Raw genomic sequence first — 18,959 nt, 5'->3', positions numbered from 1 at the left:
GTGGTTGAATGAACTTTCGACGCCGCCGCTGAGTTGCTTTTCCATTTAGGTCATGTGCTTAGTCATCCACTTTGAGAGCTGCTGATCTCGGGTGGCGCTACAAACCTAACATGCAGCTTTTCCGACTCTTGGCTGGCAGAACCAAAAGTTGATCCAGCAGCAACGACATCTGACTTGGAGCTGTCCCGATACCGCGCTGTTGGTTAGAAGCTGATTACTACGTCTTTGGCTTCCGGAGGAGGTACGCTGTCCTCCTGAGGTTAACTTGGATAGTGTGATCTACCCAACGCCCCCAACTCGAATACGCGTCGCCAACAATATCTGCTTCGTATAATCTCACCTCACCATGGAGTCGTCTCGCGGCCCTCCCAGGGTCAAGAACAAGGCCGCTGCGCCGATTCAGATCTCGGCGGAGCAGTTGCTCCGTGAGGCTGTCGACCGGCAGGAGCCCGCGTTGCAGGCCCCGACGCAACGTTTTGCCGATTTGGAGGAATTGCACGAGTATCAAGGTCGCAAGAGAAAGGAGTTCGAGGACTATGTTCGCCGAAACAGGATTAACATGAACAACTGGATGCGCTATGCAGCATGGGAACTTGAACAGAAGGAATTCCGCCGGGCGCGTTCTATCTTCGAGCGAGCGTTGGACGTCCTCCCGACTTCAGTACCGTTGTGGATCCGATACATCGAGGCGGAGATGCGAAATAGGAACATCAACCATGCGAGGAACTTGCTTGACCGTGCAGTGACGATCTTGCCCCGTGTCGATAAGCTCTGGTACAAATATGTTTATATGGAGGAGACTTTGGGGAATATCCCTGGTACTCGGCAGGTTTTTGAGCGGTGGATGTCGTGGGAGCCGGATGAGGGAGCCTGGAGTGCGTATATTAAGCTCGAGAAGCGGTACAATGAATTCGAGAGGGCGCGCAATATCTTCCAACGATTCACGATTGTTCATCCTGAACCGAGGAACTGGATCAAGTGGGCTCGATTCGAGGAGGAGTACGGGACTAGTGATTTAGTGAGAGAAGTCTACGGTGCAGGAATTGAGGCGCTGGGTGAGGACTTCATGGATGAGAAGCTTTTTATGGCCTATGCCAAGTTCGAGGCGAAGATGAAGGAGTATGAACGTGCACGTGCTATCTACAAATATGCTCTTGACCGACTTCCTCGCTCTAAGTCCGTTACATTGCACAAAGCCTACACTACATTCGAGAAACAGTTCGGTGATAGGGAGGGTGTTGAGGATGTCATTATTTCCAAACGCCGAGTCCAATACGAGGAGCAGCTCAAGGAGAACCCTCGGAACTACGACATTTGGTTTGACTTTACTCGCCTAGAAGAGACCTCCGGTGACCCTGAGCGGGTACGTGACACATACGAACGAGCCATTGCACAGATTCCTCCGTCACAGGAGAAGCGGCACTGGAGACGTTATATCTATCTCTGGATATTCTATGCGATCTGGGAAGAAATGGAAGCCAAAGACGTGGAACGTGCTCGCCAGATCTATAACGAATGTTTGAAGCTCATTCCACACAAGAAGTTCACATTTGCCAAGATATGGCTTATGAAAGCCCAGTTTGAAATCCGCCAGATGGAGCTCCAAACCGCCCGCAAGACATTAGGTCAGGCGATCGGCATTTGCCCCAAGGATAAGCTCTTCAGAGGCTACATCGATCTCGAGCGCCAGCTTTTCGAGTTTGTACGGTGCCGGACACTGTTCGAGAAGCAGATCGAGTGGAATCCCTCCAACAGCCAGTCCTGGATCCAGTATGCTGAGCTGGAGCGGGGTCTAGATGATAGCGATCGTGCGCGGGCCATCTTTGAGCTGGGAATTGAGCAACCGACTCTGGATATGCCCGAGCTGGTGTGGAAGTCATATATCGATTTCGAGGAATACGAAGGCGAGTATGACAGAGTCCGGCAGCTCTACGAGCGTCTTCTGGAGAAGACCGACCACGTCAAGGTGTGGATCAACTATGCCCGGTTCGAGATCAACATCCCGGAAGACGAGGAAGAGGAGGAGGAGGAAGAGGAACGGCCAGTCAGCGACGAGGCCAAACGGCGCGCTCGGGCGGTCTTCAACCGTGCACACAAGGTGTTCAAAGAAAAGGAGCTCAAGGAAGAGGTAAGTTGTGCCTTGATATATAGAAAGAGGAAGGTCTTGAATCTAACATTATGCAGCGTGTGGAACTCCTCAATGCCTGGCGGTCATTCGAACATACACATGGGTCTCCCGAGGACATCGACAAGATCGAGAAACAGATGCCGCGTCGCGTCAAGAAGCGCCGCAAGTTGGACGACGACCGGTACGAGGAATACATGGACTACGTGTTCCCAGCCGACGATCAATCAGCGGCAAACCTGTCCAAGCTGCTGCAGAGAGCACATGCCTGGAAGTCTGGTCAGGCTCCATAGGGTGGATATTTACCAGAAAGGTAAAGAGTTGTGTGTTTTATATGTGGGCTATGGGTACATACCATGGAATAAGTCGTCGATGCAGTTTATATCAAAATCAGGTAGAATTAATCCCAAGATAATGATCATGAATCATATTCCATTTTTAAGTCAAAACCGTACTACCGAGGGGATCGGTGTGATTGGTATAAAAAGTCTTCGGATGACCATGACGGGGGCAACGATTTATTATTAAACATGTACTATCATTCCTCAGGCCATCTTACTTTATAGTATTTACTTAGCAAGTTTTTACTGAATCTACACGATACTATTAGTACCTTAAAACATCTATTTTCAGCTTCTAATCTTATATAGTGCGGCATAGTTTTTAATTGCAAAAGCCTTACCTTGCCATATAGCCTTCAAATCCTAGGTTACTGCTCATGTTTTCAATCGGCCTCCCTGATTCTAAGCAGCCTTCCATGAAGTATGGTACAGAGCTTTACGTATGCACAAATCCCGATGTCAAGCTAATTTAATGCACAGGAGCTTATCAACTCCGTTTGGCGAACATAGTGCCTCTAATGAGTACATGGCACATGCAGGTCCAAAACGCACTACAGTATGCCAGGGTCCGAAAAGATCGTCAAGTGGAACTCTACTTACTGTTCGATCGAGTGTGGCAACTTAGACATCTCCATCTGTCTCATGCCCTATTTATCAATCCGGAATATACTTTTTATATAACTGTCCAAATTCTCAAAAGGATACCTACTCGAAGCTAAGACGGACCACACCTACCGACTCGCCATACAATCTCCATCGCTCATCATCATAACATTGCCTCTCAGAAAGATCTCAACACTTCTATTTTGAGATGTATCAGAAACTCTCTATTAGATATCAGTGAGGTTATTAGGCATGACTCGCGGTAGAAAACAACAACACACCAGTGCACACCGCTTTTCAAAGGACTTGCCATCGGTTAGGAGCGCTCATATGCCTAATGAACATTGGGCCTGTGAGTGATTGGCAATTGTACTTGGATCAAGAACGACATTTTCCACTTATGGTCGGATATTCAGCTGAAGGCTAACGTGCACAGACTGCCAACGCATCTTCAAGGCTGAAGTTGTGGCGGTGCAAATCCCACTTTCACCCACTTCAAACTCATGAGTAGGTGGCGATCACTGCGCCCTTTATTTATGTAAGCTGTGGCTCTGTTACGCAGAGGTAGCCTACATTTTAAAAAGTGCTAGGCATTATCTTAATGTAATGCATGTTAACAGCGAAACCTAATTGAACTCCACTTTCACACTCCGGTTTCCCTACCACCACCACTACCTTCAACCTCATATCATGCAATCAGCCCGACTTGAGCTGGTTCTCTTAAACAAAGACCATTTACCCGGTTACTTTTCAGTCCGATCCGATGGAGAAGTTGAGATATGGAACTCCCCTCAGCCAATCACCTCAATTGAAGAAGCAGAACGAGAGATGGTAAAAGATTTGGCGCAAGCCAACCGCGAAACTTGGGCAATCCTCCTCCGCGATGACCTTGACCCCAAGATAATTGATGAGTGGCAATGTCCAGAAGCTAAAGATGAGAGCAATGTTCTCGTGCCTGGAGGGTTCATTGGCTATATAGGTGTCTATGATCTTAATCACGTGGCCCAAGTCTTCTATACTATTCATCGATCTGCATGGGGGCTCGGAATTGCAACTGAAGCACTACTGGCGTTCACGGAGTTGTTCTGGATACTTCACCCCGACCACTATCGATTGATAGGCCGTTGTGACACTGAGAATCCGGCTTCGGGGAGGGTATTGGAGAAGTCTGGGTTTGAATACTATGATTTTATATGTGCAGATGAGTTTCAGCCATGGATGATACCTCACGCTCGAGATAGTCTGCGTTTTGTACTGGCTAAACCGGGTTATACCTTTGATTAGGTTGCTATTGTCGTAAGGCTGTGACGGGAGTTAAGCTCGAGTGCATCTCCATTGAGTGCAAATTGATCTCCGGAATCAATGATTGATTTCCATATGGAAGTGGAATTTTCTGGATGCGTGTCGATATCCGCTTCTATGAAAACCTCTGGAGTCACTCTTTGGCTCTGATCTACATACTAAATTGAACTGAATACTATCTTTTGTGTTTATGACCATTGCCGGGTCAGTGTTCATTATCTGCAGAGGTGTACCGGAGTATGGATAATGGACCATGGCGATCTCTTCATGTCCAACAAAGGATATTCTTCAGGCTTAGCTCGGCCAACTAGGCCACCAACATAGTTATAACTAGTTACTTCACACAAACAATTAGGTAAGATAGCATTAGTACTAGTTAAGGTGGATCGTCATGACCCTAAGGGTTTAGCGGAGAGTTGGGTATTTGGTCTATACCGATTGCCCCGCGCCACGTAGCCTAGCAGCGGACAGACCTAAGACGAACGAGCTAATGTGCATATTGTCCAACCTTGAATAATTATAGAGGGCTCTGTATATATATATGAAACCCCATTATCTTAGAGAATCGCTTATCCGATTACTTTGACCTCGGTAGCCTTAGGTCCCTTTGTTCCCTGCTCTACTTCGAACTCAACCCTTTGATTCTCCTCTAGTCCTCTCTGCTCGGTCTAAAGTAGTGATTGTGTTTCAGTACGTTTATCATTTAAATGTGTTCTTGCTCGATCATTCTGTATATACTGTGTCGATGTCTGAGTAATGGACAAAGATATCTTGGCCTTGATCTTGTGCGATAAATCCATACCCGTTTTCGGAATTGTACCATTTCACTGTGCCTTGTGGCATGGTTGTAGATTGTGTGGTATTTGGCAGGTATATTCTTGGAAGAAGATTTGGTAGGAATCAGATATTTGGACGAGGATCTGTTGGTTTGGTAGAGAAAGAGAAAGCAATGGATGAGCGCCTCCCGGAAATCTGGGAATACAGCTTGCTTTTATGTTAGCCAGCGTGTTTTACGGTTCAGGTCTTAAGGCTCTCCGTATTCGTGCATAAAATGGTGTCATCAATGGGTCTGAGCACATAAATCGCGATTGGCAGAGTAAATCGGAGGAGGTTGGGGGAGGGGGGGGGGGGAAGGTTCGCTCTGCTGAAGATATGCGGGCATGGCTCAGCTGAAGCGGGTCAAGCATATCTGCCGGTATAGCCCGGGGAGGTTCCAAACCAGGCGTAGAGAGACGCGCAGAAGGTGGAATCATCTATGACTATGTATTTTTTTTCTTTCTCTCTTTTGGCTTCGTTGGATATTATCCCCAGGTGTACTAAGTTCTCATGCTATAAAGTGTAAGGGTTCATCTTCAGTAAAAAGAAATGCCGCTTCCGTGTTATGACCATGATGGAATTGCTCCAAGGTGGGGGCGTGGAGATTAGACTAGGCAACGGGAATAGGAAGCATGTCGCCTAGGAATACTCGCAATGCCCGGATGTAACTAGCCTGGCCGTCTGTTTACCCAGTATCTGGGAGGGTATAGTTGGTAGCTGCTACCACATTATCAGACGAAACCATTAAACAGGCAGTCAGGTGACTCAGGTCTATAATCTATCTATAGCCAGCGTGCTGTTCTAGTATCAGTTCCCCAGGCTGACTGTTGCCGCCAAAAAAAGCCCCCCCGACGTAACGTTGTGTGACCACACAAAGCCTAATGATTCCTCGTTCCACCTGGTGGCTCCCAAAACCACTTAAGCTGTGTGCCTTGGAATTCGACTGTCTCGACCTTTAGTAGAAATTTTGTAACCTGGTCCAGGACTTGCTTGTCCGATGATAGCCTTGCCATTCATGGTTTATTGTTATTCGACGCGATCTCAAAGACCTCTGCCTCTAATGAGATATCTGCACGAGGATAATATTTACTGTGATGGGCTTCCTGGGTAACCTTGAGATATTTATTAGTCAGAATCCGACTATGCAGAGGAATCACGGTGTTAGGAATAGTCTCGGTGTTATCGTCTTAATTGGCGTTGGTATTGCTACTTGGAGGCTTAACCATCGCTGCTTTAGTATCCTTCTTTGGATAACGTTGGAGGAGTAGTATTGTCTTCGCGTCTATCTTCGCCTTTACATAGAGCTTCATCGCCGTCCTGGGATGCTGTGTCTGCCTCAAGGTCTATGATGGATTAACCGTGGTTGCGGAAGGTCCAGCTTCGACAGAAAACGGTAAACTCTGAGTGGAATAGAGTCGATTTATGAGAGGCTTTCCCATTTCCGTAGTCCTTCGCAAATGGCATCGGCTACGAAATGTGTTGGTGCGGTGATCATCACATGGAGACCCAAAGCTCGGTAAACAGTCCATTGGATGCTTGCATGTCTCTTGAAGATGAGTAGGCAAGGAGTACATGAAGAGACGGCCCTCGATTGAACTAGGCATAGCCCAATACAGCAGCCTCGCGCCTATTGGCAAGGAATGTCGCAAGAGCTTCCCCACTTGTAGTCTCTCAAACATTGCATCCGAGTATACTTATGTGTCTCCGGAGCCCACCAGTGCAGACTATTTGGAGCTTGTAGCAGCCAACATTCGCACTCATCCATCTCTTCATCCGGTATGGACTCGGTTCCGGGGGTATCCAGCGCTTCTTGCAATTGTTAACTGTCTCTCTGCATCATATCCTGACGTGTCCTCTCAAGACTGGGGTGATGGAGTGTCGATCAAGTCTAGCGATCCGGCAGTTAAGCTAGTATGAGTCTTAGATATAGCTGTGAGTTGTGGTCTGGGGTGTTCCGGTTAACATCTGTCGCCACCGGTTCTCGTTCATGAGGTAGCTGCCGATGATTGCTCGCTATGTATCAACCAAGTTTCTCGAAGATAGCCGAATCCAGGTTACACTGGTTTCCTCCGCTGCCAACAACCCCCCTTTCCGCATAATCGGGCTTGTAATTTCTGTGATCCATGCTAAACGAATCTCAGAAGACTTGGAGAAGAGTCGATTTTTCACAATGGTGAGTATAACCAGAACAGCTTCAATGCCCACCTCCTCTTCCTTCTTCTTTTTTTCACCTCCACATCTTCCCACTCTCCAGAATGGGAGTCAAAGTCAAAGTCTAGAGCACACTGCGCTGCACCACGCAAAACAACAACCCTACGGAGCACCCATTCCATCCATAGTTAGGTCAAAAGAAGGTAAAGGGTACTTTATGGGATCTTCAGTTTTGAAAACAAGTGTATCGCCAGAGTGTAAAGGCTTGCAAGTTATGGCACGCCCTTGTTGTTCGTGAAAGACTGCTGATGCTCACAGTCCCCTCTGTGCTACCTCTTCCTGGAAATTGGCGTCTTTTCTATAGCTTTTCCCTAATGAATTGTCACCGTGTTGCTCCAAGCGTTGCGGTATGCGACGCGACTATCGTGACTCAGGATGGCGCGGTTAGACTCAAGGATGATCGCCTGGTATAGGCGAAATACAACCTCAGGGTCTGCTCTCTGCAGCCATTGGTACATACCGTTTGCGATCCAGGATTTGGGACGTGAAAATTTCCTGGGCAGGGTATTTTGAACATAGTTACATAGGTACCTGCTAACTCAGATCTCCCTTGCGATGTGTATATCTTTCGTTCACCCTCCTGAGCAATCTGGGACCGATTACGCTCCGAGTATCTGGAGTCCTTAGAGCATGGTTGTAGAGATCTAACCTAAGTACATCTATTGCGCGAATCCAGAATGTGCAAGTGCTTCAACACCTCCACATCTACACCATGTCCTAAAGGTAGAGCTTCGCCCCACCCTCACCACCGCACACCCTGGTGCAGTTGATTTGATGAACATGACCAATCAATGCACGAGCCAAAGCATTGTCTGACGCATAGCTGTGTCCAGTCAAGAGTATATTTGACCCGTAGCACTCTGGGAAGATCGCGAATGGAGTCAGAACAGTGGATTTTCCACATCCTAATAGCCCTTCTATGTCTGGGATTCCACTGACATGGGTCGAATTGCCTTAGATCTATCCCGCGGCAATTCCAGTCCTCAAGCCACGGAGATACTTTGACACAGAAATGACAATACTAAGATCGTCCTCATGTGATAGAAACCTCAGTCGGTTCGTGCGCGGCCGACGGCATTTCAATGGATACTATCTTCTCAAAGGGGTTGAAAACAATCGCTATACTCATGCGTTCCATGTCATTATCCTCTGATAAACACCTGGCCACTAGGCAGCCTATCTCTAGGGGGTACACACCCTCCCCCAGGTTAAAGAATGTCAAATCTTTGGTCTCAATAATTTCGTCTTTCAGGGAGTAGAATAGCCTTTTTGCGCTGGGGGTGGAGAGGCTCATATGTTTGTTTGCCGAAAACTTTCCACTGTGCGAGAGAACCCATGAACCAGACGGGGATAGGTCGTCTTTCCTCTTCCCAATCTCTGCTTACCGCAGTTTGGAATCAGCACAAGCTACCGTCCAATTCAAAACATCCCATATTTGCTGGGATTGGCCCGAGTCCCACCGAACCGTAATCGTATTTGCAACGGGTCGACATAACCTAAGGCAATCATGCCCCGAAATAGGAGCAGAGCTGGTCACACGGCAGACGTCCTTATTTAAAATATCCCAGTCTGCAACCCGGAATACCAATAGAGAATGGAAAGTTCTTCTCCAACGGGCCCGGAAGTTTCCTCGTACTTCGTACGAATGTGCTTAAAGCTCATGTTGAGGTGTTCACGAAAACCGGGACACCAACCAGGCGAAGATATATGCGCAACGAAAAGGACAATGCTGTTCTCCATTTTCTTTGGAGAACTAACAAAAATTTCACTTAGGAAGAGACATGATCTAACAAAAGACGTTAATAGTGTGAATGCTTCTCAGCTATTGACGTGCTTTCAAAACAATGTTGCTCAGTCAAGAGAGGCATGAAAAAGAATATGATGACGGAGAGAAATGCAATGAGTGTACATATAACAAACTACATGAAAGGTGGATAATTTGTTGCGTGGTTTGTGAGGTATATTATGCCTCAAATCCGGGACCCTTGAGTACACAATAGCCCTCTCCTGTAGATTTTGAGGAGCCGTCATTGCCCATTGATCAGATAAGGAGGGATGCAATACCGGGAAGTGCTGACAATTTTCGAGCCCTAGGTCTCTCATAGACACGGCTAACAGAGCCCGTAATGGCCTCAAGTAACAGCCACGGTATAGAACCAGTCATGCAGTCGATTCATACGCGACTGACACATTCGATTTCGGGCTAATTAGTAATTGCGCCTCGACTCATCTGAAGACATTATGGCACGTAGGGCTGAATAGCAGTCAACCCAAGGTCATGGGTAGCTTCTTGATCCGGTCGTAATTTTGAGTTCTTAGTCGCAGGATGGAAAACTCCGTTAAGAATCTCAGTTATGCCATCAAATTTATTTTGTGGACATCAGAGGTGGTCTGTGGGTATGATCCGCCAGTATAGGGCATGGGAGGTATATATGAGTAACTTCGAGGGGTTTATCTTTGCCGGTAACTATACAACATTCGTCCCGTTCAATACACTAAATATTGTTAGCTAACCGTACTTCTAGGTACACCGTGATAGTCAGCAAAAGATAGATGCTGAACTTACCATGTCCCTGTTTGGTAATGTCTGCCGTCATGCGGCGCGAACTTATTTTCAATCAATGCCTTAAAGTTTTGTGGCTTCGCTGTTGAAGTAGGAAGGTCAGTGTCCGTTGGTGTAAGCTGGACCGTGAAAGACATAATCTCTGGGCCAATACAGGCTTTCAATAGTTGGTTTGCTATTGAAGACTTCTGCTTGGTAACCCTCTTTAGGTTTAAGTAGAGGTATTTTGACTCGGTCGGTAAGGCAAGGAGGGAAGGGAAGGTGGGCTTGTTGGAGATTTGGCATTATTAGGGTTATATATATCCATTCGTTGGATTGAATATACTACATGGTAGAGAATATCTATGTAGTTTCACTGTGTTCTATGGAAATTCACTGGTATTTTCACCAAAAGACTTATATGAATGAAATAGGCCCCGTTACAGAGATCTATTCCTTTCTCTCTCTAATTATGTTGTGATGAGTCCTAACCCAAATTCACCACGGCATAGACTCCGAACCTGGAAATTAGTATATAAATCAAACTGAAAAAGACACCGCACTAGACCGATATGTTCTGGTTTAATTCACGTAAGCGAAAGTATAAAAAAGAATTAGATTGATAACAAAATACAAAGCTTTTACCATTCAATTGACAGCATTACTAAAGTATGTAGTATATCAAGTGGAAAGCCTGAGGTAACAACCACCTGATGCCGGTGGGTCAATGTCCAGTTCGTCAGAGACGATTCGGTAGCCGAGGGACAAGATCCACGCGGTGGGGATGCGCCAAGCAGGGGTACCGGCCAATCATGCCCGGCGGGGGAGGTTGGACGGGAAGTATGCGACTAAGTCGAAGCGGTACTTGTATGTTTAGTGTACTCCGTCTGTTAGTACAGTACCATTGGTACCATACCGTCTAAAATGTGGGAGGTTTATTTATGGAACAATTCCGGGTGGAGGGTGTTTCATTGGGCGGGATGCCCTCCCAAGCGAGAGAGAAAGAGAGAATTATCGGGCGAAAAAGTCTAGCTGGGATCAAAGGGTCCCATTGTAGTTTTCACTGGGTTTTCATGTGTGACAATCTTGAATAGCGACGGGGGAAATTGGCCTAAGTGACATCTGACCTGTCCGACGCGGGGGGAGAAAAAGAGTACCTGCATTACTTACTCTACTAAATACTAATACGGCCGAGGCCCGTGCTGGCCCTGTTCGTGACGAATAAACCAATCAAGACCGTCACCTGCCCATCGCTGCCCTTAAGAATTTTCATGCGGATTCTCCGTGCCTCACTGGCTCTGCTCATGGTGATTAATATAATACCACCTCGACCAGGATGCCAATGGGGCCAATGCCATGGATCTTAATCAATCGAGGACACCATGGAAAAATGTTATTGGATTGAATTTTTCTGGTTAGCCACCGTTAATCTTGTTTATCCTCACCCTAGAAGAGGGGGTGCAAGGGAATTTTCATGAGGGAATATCGGAAAAAAGGGAAAAAAGAGAAAAAAGGGAAAAAAAGGGAAAAATCAATTAAATAAAAGCCCTCTCAATCTTGGGATATGCCCTTGAACTTTATAGTCCGGAAGGAAAGGGGAGTAAACAAGGAAAAACGGGGGGTTATATCATTCCAAACTTCGGGAGAACGACAGAACCATGGGTATGCGGTGGGCTGGATGACACCATCCCGAGCCATTGGAGGGAACCCCTGAGTCCTATTAAACCTGAACCGGGTAAAGTGGATTTCTGGTATAGACTGGGGGGAAAATGTTATGTTGTTTAATTTGATGTGGGTATCCCCTTGCCGCACGGCACCTTCGCCAAATCCCAATGTAAGGATGGATTTAGAGAGGGAGACACGTCGAACCAAAAAGAAAGAAAAAAAAAATTGTTTGTGCCAACGCGATCAGAAGAAATAACAAGGGAAAACGAAAAAAAAAGAGAGAGAAATAACCCATGGGAGTGAGACTTAAGAAAGTGCCGTGTCTGGTATGGAGAGTGTCTTAGGCTTTTAACACCCAATCTATCCACATCCACACCTCAGGTGTCGAGGGCCGTTAGCGTGTCTTCCTCAGGCTTCTCGTGTCCCCCGTCAACCGTCAATCGTTATTATTATTATTTTTTTTCTCCGCTTCGTTTCCTCTCCCACATCCCTGTCTGTATACCGAGAACGTGCTGGCACTCGTGCGGGTTCAATTTGGATGTTTAACGGTTTCATTCCATTCATTCATGTCTTTCTCTCGTCCTACCTTCAATTCCTCTCTCCCAGGGCCTAGTCCGTAGATGACGTCGAGCTCAATTTAATTGTCCTCGGGAGAATATCACGATTAGGGTGAGTCCGCCCCTAGTGCTGGCCTAAGCTGCCCTCCGTTGTTTCATCCTTCCAGACACGATTTGACCTTTCTCTCCTGACGCTCGGCTGCTGCTGCTGCTGCTGCTGCTGCTGCTCTCTTTTCGTTCTCTTCCTTCTAACCCACCTCTGTCTCTTCCCTCGTTTCTTGTTCGTTCGAGAACCTTGTCGCTCGCTTTTCTTTTTTTTCACCTTCGCTGCCGATTTGATATCGCGCATTAATACGAACTTCCTCTCTCCCCCTAAATTCTCTGTTGACCACTTCGAGACAGGTCGCCGTTCCTTTTTTTTTTTTTTTGCTCAACAGCTCTCCCTTTTGAGGTATATCGTGGGGTGGTCTTACCATCAGTGAACCCCAGCTGATCCTGGTTCGAATCGCTCCTTTTTATAGTACCACGCACGCATATAGGTCTGGGCAAGGAAGTTCCGTAAAGAAAAAAAAGAAAAAAAGAATCTTGAAGTATCTGAAGACGGATTTACCCCTCTGGTTGATTCCGGGAAGGTTGGTAACGGGTTGAAAACACCTTCACGGCCCAGCGCCTCAAACGATCAATCGACCTTCGACCATGAGATAGTGCTCTGGCAGTCACCTTCCATTCGTTCTCGACCCTTCCGCCCGTGTCCAAACCTCTGGCGGCTGGTTAATACCTGATTATCTTCGGCTGGTCTACTCGAAGAAACCGACTCTTTCTATCATTCGATATGATCGTTCCTAAGCCTCCTGTGAAATTGGAGGACCACTGTTCCGTCATTTACGACAATACTCTATACACCTACTCAGCCAATGGTTTCGCTTCGATTTCACTCGAACGCAACGCGACATGGACCCAATTGCCGATGGGAGAGCCGGTTTCCAAAGCCGCTTGCGTTACAGGAGGACTGGACGGTAACGAGGATCAGCAGGCGCTTTATGTGATCGGAGGAACGCCTTCCAAGGGTGTAAGCTCAGGGTTACAACGATACTCGTTCAAGGACAAAAAGTGGAAGACATTCGACAGCGTCAGCGGGAATATGGCCAATCGAACCTCCCATAAAGCGGTCTATCTCAAATCCTCTTCCGCACTTGTGATTTACGGCGGCCACCAACGAGACCAAACCGATGCGTCGTCAGATACGTTTGCAATTAATACGCAGGAACCCTACAATCTTTCAGCATATTCGGCCGAAAATGCATCCCCGGCTTACGATCCCATACTCCTGCCATGGAACGACAAGGAGGCTGCTCTGGTTGGCGGATTGACGACTCCGGATCAAGTGCATTTGTTTGATCCCATCCAAGGGTGGCACAGCTCCGAGGTGGCAATCCCAGCACCCCTATCGGACGATGTACAATGTGCTCTTATCAATGGAACCGACGGTAGCAAAATTCTCGAAGCTTTCGACATGAGTGCATCACCCAACAATGTCACCAGCATAACCTTGCTCAATTCTGACGGCACCCCAGCTCACAAAGGAAACAGCTCTGATTCATCCTCGACCAAGAGGGGGATCACCCTCGATGATTATCCAACATATGACGACTCCTTGGCACCAACCACAACACGAAAAGACTACTCATTGGCACAGGGCAACGATGGGTTGGTGGTCATTTCCAGTGGCAGTGGCAGTGACACCCTGGCAATTTTCAATCAAACGTCGAACAGTTGGGTAAATGCGACCAAGCTATTCTACGGCGACCAGTCGTCGCAACAAATCCTTGGATCAACGACTTCAACCCCGACTGCTACTGCAAGCGGATCTAGTGAGACTTCCGGCGCCCCGGCTAGCGACGACTCCTCGAGCAGCGATGTTGGCACAATCATTGGGGCCACGCTTGGAGGTATTATAGGGATTGCTGCCATTTTGATTGTAATCCTCTTCATTCTGAAACATAAGAAGGATGCGAAGAAGCGAGCTGCCCAGGCTCAAAATGGTGGCGACAAGGATCGCTTAAGCTTCCAGGATCGAGGCGTCGAGCCATTGACTCGATCCGCATATCCGATGGCGAAGAGCCCTGCACCGCTCGCGGCATCGTCGGTGGACTCCCTTGCGATCTTCTCTGGCAATGTTGGCGAGGAAAAGTCGCCGAAGCCAGCGGGTGCTCCTCCCAGTTTCGATCACAAGCCGAGTCCCTTGAGCACCATTCAATCTAGTAGAGAGCCCAGCTCAGGTGAGTTTGACAAGGCCATTGAGGCCCAAGATTCACTGCCAGGAAGTCATCCCGGCGACCGGCGAACGAGTGAGGGCTGGGGTAAGTATTTCCAAGATAACAGTGCGGCGCCTCTGATGGTTCCGCCGGCAGCTGTACCCGCCCGGCCCGACTCCACGGCCACGACAGCTACTGCATGGCCGATGAAGACCCTTACGCCCCTGAACACCAACTTCTTAGAAGCGCCGAAACCGTTGGGATGTGTCGTGAGTGGTAGTCCCACCACCGAGCATGCTACGTCACCCAAAAATGGACAATACATCACAATCCCCGAAAGCCAGTCCGCTCGCATCTCCACTGCCAGTGACATCACGATCGAATCGGACGATGGCTACGAGCACCAAGGATCGCGTGCACAACAAAGCTGGCTTGGTCGTCCCCCAAGCAGCACCTACAGCAGAAGTTATTATAACCCGAGCTATTACAACCCGAGCACGTCTGACGTGCCCTCGCTCGTGACTCCATTACGCGATACCCGCATGAACACGCGCGGCTCGAGCGTACTGATCCCAGATAGCGTCGAACCCGTGCCACCGCGCGACACTCACAACAACATTAACAACAGCAATATCAACTCTGATATGAGCTGGTTGAATCTCAATGCTGGGCGCTGACCTTCCCCCCGAACTTGAACCAGAAACACACTCCTTGAAACTTCCATGAACCCCCTCTCCTTGATCACCATCCGTCCCTGACTGGGTCTAATCCGCTCCTTTCCTGACTTTAGCTATGCCCTAATACCAGCCGGAAAAAGATACCTGTAAAAAAGTTTCGTTTTCCTTGCTCTATTTCCACGACGGATGGAATGTACAGCTAGCCGCGCATTTCTTATAGTTTCAGCATCTCACTGCACATGTTTCTGTTTCTGTTTCGCCACTAGGATTTATCGTTGAAGCGTCCCAATTCCACCTGTTGTGACTCGTCCTACCCGCTCCATGCATCTACGCATTATCTTGTTCCTTATTGGTTTACTGTCTCCTCGATCGCTTTCATGAAACCCATCATCGCTTTGAATTCCTCTTTTTGCTCGGACGGGATACCGGTGTTGTGCTTCGGAGTCGTATATAGGGTTTATTTTTCCTTCGCATACATGCCACCAGCAATTTAATCCAATGACCCGCAACCTCTCCCTCCCAATCTATGCATATTAAATTAATCTCACTCAACCAACGCCCAATTAAAGCGCCAGGACTCCCGAGTTTCATCCAGCCACACTACTTTATGTGAGGCGTGATCATGCCATACGCTCCGTTTTTAATCTCGAGATGTCATCTATCTATTGCATTAAGGTATGTAACTCCACACTGTTGATGGATCTGGCGTAAGGAATGGATGGGTCTGTGCTTGTGGTCGTTCCTGGTGGAGTTCTGTTAGTTGCATTTTTGATTAGTGGTGTGGACTAACTAGGAGGTTGGCCTGTTTTTTTGGGGGGGGTGGCCTAGATAAGGATGGTTATTCTGGTTGGTAAATTATCTTGAGTTCTTGTGGTGGCTTTGTACTGCGTACTAGTAGTATAGAGCACTAATTCACTTGCAGGTTCAGTATTGAGTATGGATGCAGGCAGAGCGCTGTACGAGGATACTGAGGGCAGAGATATAGTAATGAACATGTTACCGAAATAAAATTCAAACTGAACCTAAGGAGGCAAAATTCCACTTGCATAAAGGCATAAACTTGCAAAGCACATAAAACGAAGTAAGAAACAAAGAAAGTCATAAGGTCATCATCGCCATGGTCATCAGTATCATATAGTCATAAGAGATAACGTTCGCAAACGGGCAATTTCAATTTTCATAGTTCGGGGTAATTTTTCCGCAGATGAAATCATACTTCTTGGGCTACCGACATAGACCGACCTCTCGATCCATGTGGGGAGGGGGGATATTCTTCGATTTCGTCGGGATACATCGTGTAACGGAGTGGCATGGCTCCGTAACTTTGAGCCCGGCGGCGTTGTCGTTTCGAATCGCACTGTTTTCGGAAATCTTTGCGCTCTTTGCGCATATGGTCGACATGTCTCCATTCGTCAACTGCGCCTTTGATGCCCAGCGTTGCAAGACCTACACTCGCTGCGTCGACAAGATTGTTTTTCACTCTAAGTTTGCGTGCTTCTTCGGGAGACATATCGCCCTCCTTAACCATTTTGGCTCGTTTCTTGTGCTTTTCCATGCTTCCGTGTAAACCGTGGGCGGCGTGGATGGTTGCTACGGTGGCCAGACCGGTAGTTAGGAGCATCTTCCGCGTCAGCTTTTTGTGCTGGTGCTCCTCATCGGTACTGCTTCCAAGGTCAGAATCCTTATCCGAGTTTGAGTTATGATCCTGGTGGTAAGTGTGGCCTTCCTCGCCTGTGGCTCCGGACCTACTGTGGGAGGATGGCGAATGATTACTGTCAGGGTTTAAAGATCGACCTACATCTCTGGAATGCCGAGTCCGTCTTGAGCTCCCATGGTGCCTAGATCCGTAGTCGCTATCCGAGTCAAAGTCCGAGTAGTCATCTCGGCGAGAGGGTCGATCGCGATGTCGTCTCCGGTCGTCTTTGTCCTTATCCTTATTTTCAAGGCCTAGCGCTTCCATACCCCGGTTGATATAGTCGGAAACACTCTTACTCCGCTTTCTGGGCCGGCGCGGAGAATCGTCCTGGCTGTCCCGCGAGTGAGACCGACCACGTGGACGGGATCTGGACCGAAACCGACTATACGCTTCCTTCCCAGCAGCGGCCAAGGCTCCAGCGGCGGCAAGATCAGGAAGTTTACTCTTACTCTTTTCGCGGCCTCGGGACTTGGACTGCGAGCGAGACCGGGGGCCGTTCACAAAATGGTTCGCAGCCAGGCCAGCCAGTGTAGACTCGATAATATGGCGCTTGGAATGTTTGTTAGGGTCCCGGTCCACGATACCATCAGTACCACCCGCTGTCAAAGCGGCAGTGAGAATTCGTTTGCCTTTTGCGCCCGTCCATTCGCCGGGTTCTTTGCGCACACGAAAAGCTTCCACTGCGCCTGCAGTCAGAGCTGCTTTCATGGCCTGTTCAATTCGCTGCTCACTCCGATCCCGGCGATGACGGCTTCTGTTCCGAGTCGGAGAGGGTGAATAAGAGTAAGACCTGCTATGATTGCCGTGGGAACGCCCGCGACGGTGCTCATGAGGCTTAGAGGCCGAGGAGGCAGCGGAACCTATACCTAGAGCTTCCATAGCCTGCTCTGAGAGGGATTTGCGGCGTCTACGGGGAGGAGGCGATCGGCTGCTAGACGGAGAACGCTGCGAGCGTCTGTGACGGTCACCTGGTGCGGTAAGATTAGTTGAGAATATCCCAGCCACGCTAGTTTGGCCTTTTTAGAAACAGACTACATACGTGGATCATCGTAATCATAACGTTTCGAACGACGACTATGGCGCGAATGATGATAGTCGGGATCATCATAATATGAACCGCGACCTCCCATGGAGTGGGACCTGTGCACGCCTTCTTGGACGGTGGGAACCCTAGAGCGGCGAGACTGAGGGGGTAGACCATATCCATATTCGTAGCCATAATCCCCGGGAAGTGATTCGTTGCTCCCGTTGCGCCGACGGACGACGCCCGTCTCGTGGCGACTGCTACTATAGGGACCATCGCCGGCGTAATAGTCTTGTGAGTAAACGCTGGATGGGCGCGCATAGCGATCGCGAGGGGAATAGTAATGACTTTCATCGTAGTACGCCATTGTTTTGGCTAGAGTGGGAAGACAAAGTCTAGACCGGTGGAGTGACGATCATACAGGATAAGCCAACAACAAAGTTCAACGATTTGTGAAGAAGGATGTGAGGGAGCTCAGGGAGAAGAAGGGGGGGGGGAGAGAGAAAGTGAGACAATGAGACGTGAGTTAAAAGAGGAAGAGAGGGAGTAATAAGTAAGAATGAAGATGCAAAAAAAAGAAAACAAGAAGATTGGCACGGGAGAGATTGTGGCAAGAGGCGGGGCACCTGCACGTCAGTGACGTATGAGCGGTACCTCGCTGACAGAATATCCAGTCCAGTAGTATTAATAGAATGATTTGCTGTTTCGCTCAAGTAAGGCTGAAACGGTCCAAGCTCGATCATCAAGGTATAAGCCGTCCGGTTAAACAGGATGGTCATGATCGATGTGTTTCATGAATTCCTTTCACCCGTATAGTAAAGAGTGTATAACACACAGGGTCGTAGAGTGGTAGTGAAGCAGTGGAGCCGGACCCTAAATTTGATGCACACCTGAAAATACTACTACTACAGTACCTTTCGCATGAGTACCTGAGGACCAACACCTTACCCGTTTGGGGCCTTGGGCAGCGATCCCCGTCATGGATGACTAACCAGATCACGTTCAATCATCTTTTGATTTGACAATTTCAAAAGCTCAAATACTAAATGGAAAGATACACAATCGCCATTGACATCATGTCGCATCACCTCCATCCCTTATTCATTCGATCAGCTTGAAGAGAAGCGATGATTGTCCGCCTTACC

The 18,959-nt window shown here is 48.1% G+C and overlaps 4 protein-coding genes across 4 annotated transcripts; 3 read left to right on the top strand and 1 right to left on the bottom strand.

Annotated features, from left to right (window-relative positions):
* Window positions 1–146: 146 nt before the first annotated feature.
* clf1 (putative cell cycle control protein (Cwf4)) lies at window positions 147–2,608 on the top strand. Its single transcript, XM_032066956.1, has 2 exons — window positions 147–2,128; window positions 2,185–2,608. Exons 1-2 carry the CDS (start codon window positions 347–349, stop codon window positions 2,416–2,418), a joined length of 2,016 nt encoding a protein of 671 aa, XP_031927519.1. The 5' UTR covers window positions 147–346; the 3' UTR covers window positions 2,419–2,608.
* Window positions 2,609–3,647: 1,039 nt separating this feature from the next.
* On the top strand, window positions 3,648–4,391 carry BDV27DRAFT_113509 (GNAT family N-acetyltransferase). The gene has a single exon (XM_032064589.1). The coding sequence runs from the start codon at window positions 3,760–3,762 to the stop codon at window positions 4,351–4,353; it is 594 nt and encodes a 197-aa protein (XP_031927518.1). The 5' UTR covers window positions 3,648–3,759; the 3' UTR covers window positions 4,354–4,391.
* Window positions 4,392–12,994: 8,603 nt separating this feature from the next.
* BDV27DRAFT_157812 (uncharacterized protein) lies at window positions 12,995–15,094 on the top strand (the record flags this gene model as incomplete). Its single annotated transcript, XM_032072582.1, has 1 exon — window positions 12,995–15,094. The coding sequence occupies one exon, from the start codon at window positions 12,995–12,997 to the stop codon at window positions 15,092–15,094; it is 2,100 nt and encodes a 699-aa protein (XP_031927517.1).
* An 853-nt stretch (window positions 15,095–15,947) lies between these two features.
* BDV27DRAFT_128366 (uncharacterized protein) lies at window positions 15,948–18,355 on the bottom strand. The gene is made up of 2 exons (XM_032066955.1): window positions 17,830–18,355; window positions 15,948–17,758 (listed from the first exon to the last, which is right to left on the bottom strand). The coding sequence occupies exons 1-2, from the start codon at window positions 18,179–18,181 to the stop codon at window positions 16,305–16,307; spliced, it is 1,806 nt and encodes a 601-aa protein (XP_031927516.1). The 5' UTR covers window positions 18,182–18,355; the 3' UTR covers window positions 15,948–16,304.
* Window positions 18,356–18,959: the final 604 nt, after the last annotated feature.

This window comes from Aspergillus caelatus (genome assembly GCF_009193585.1).
Source record: "Aspergillus caelatus strain CBS 763.97 unplaced genomic scaffold BDV27scaffold_89, whole genome shotgun sequence".
Taxonomy (NCBI): domain Eukaryota; kingdom Fungi; phylum Ascomycota; class Eurotiomycetes; order Eurotiales; family Aspergillaceae; genus Aspergillus; species Aspergillus caelatus.
This window is presented reverse-complemented; position numbering and strand designations above follow the sequence as displayed.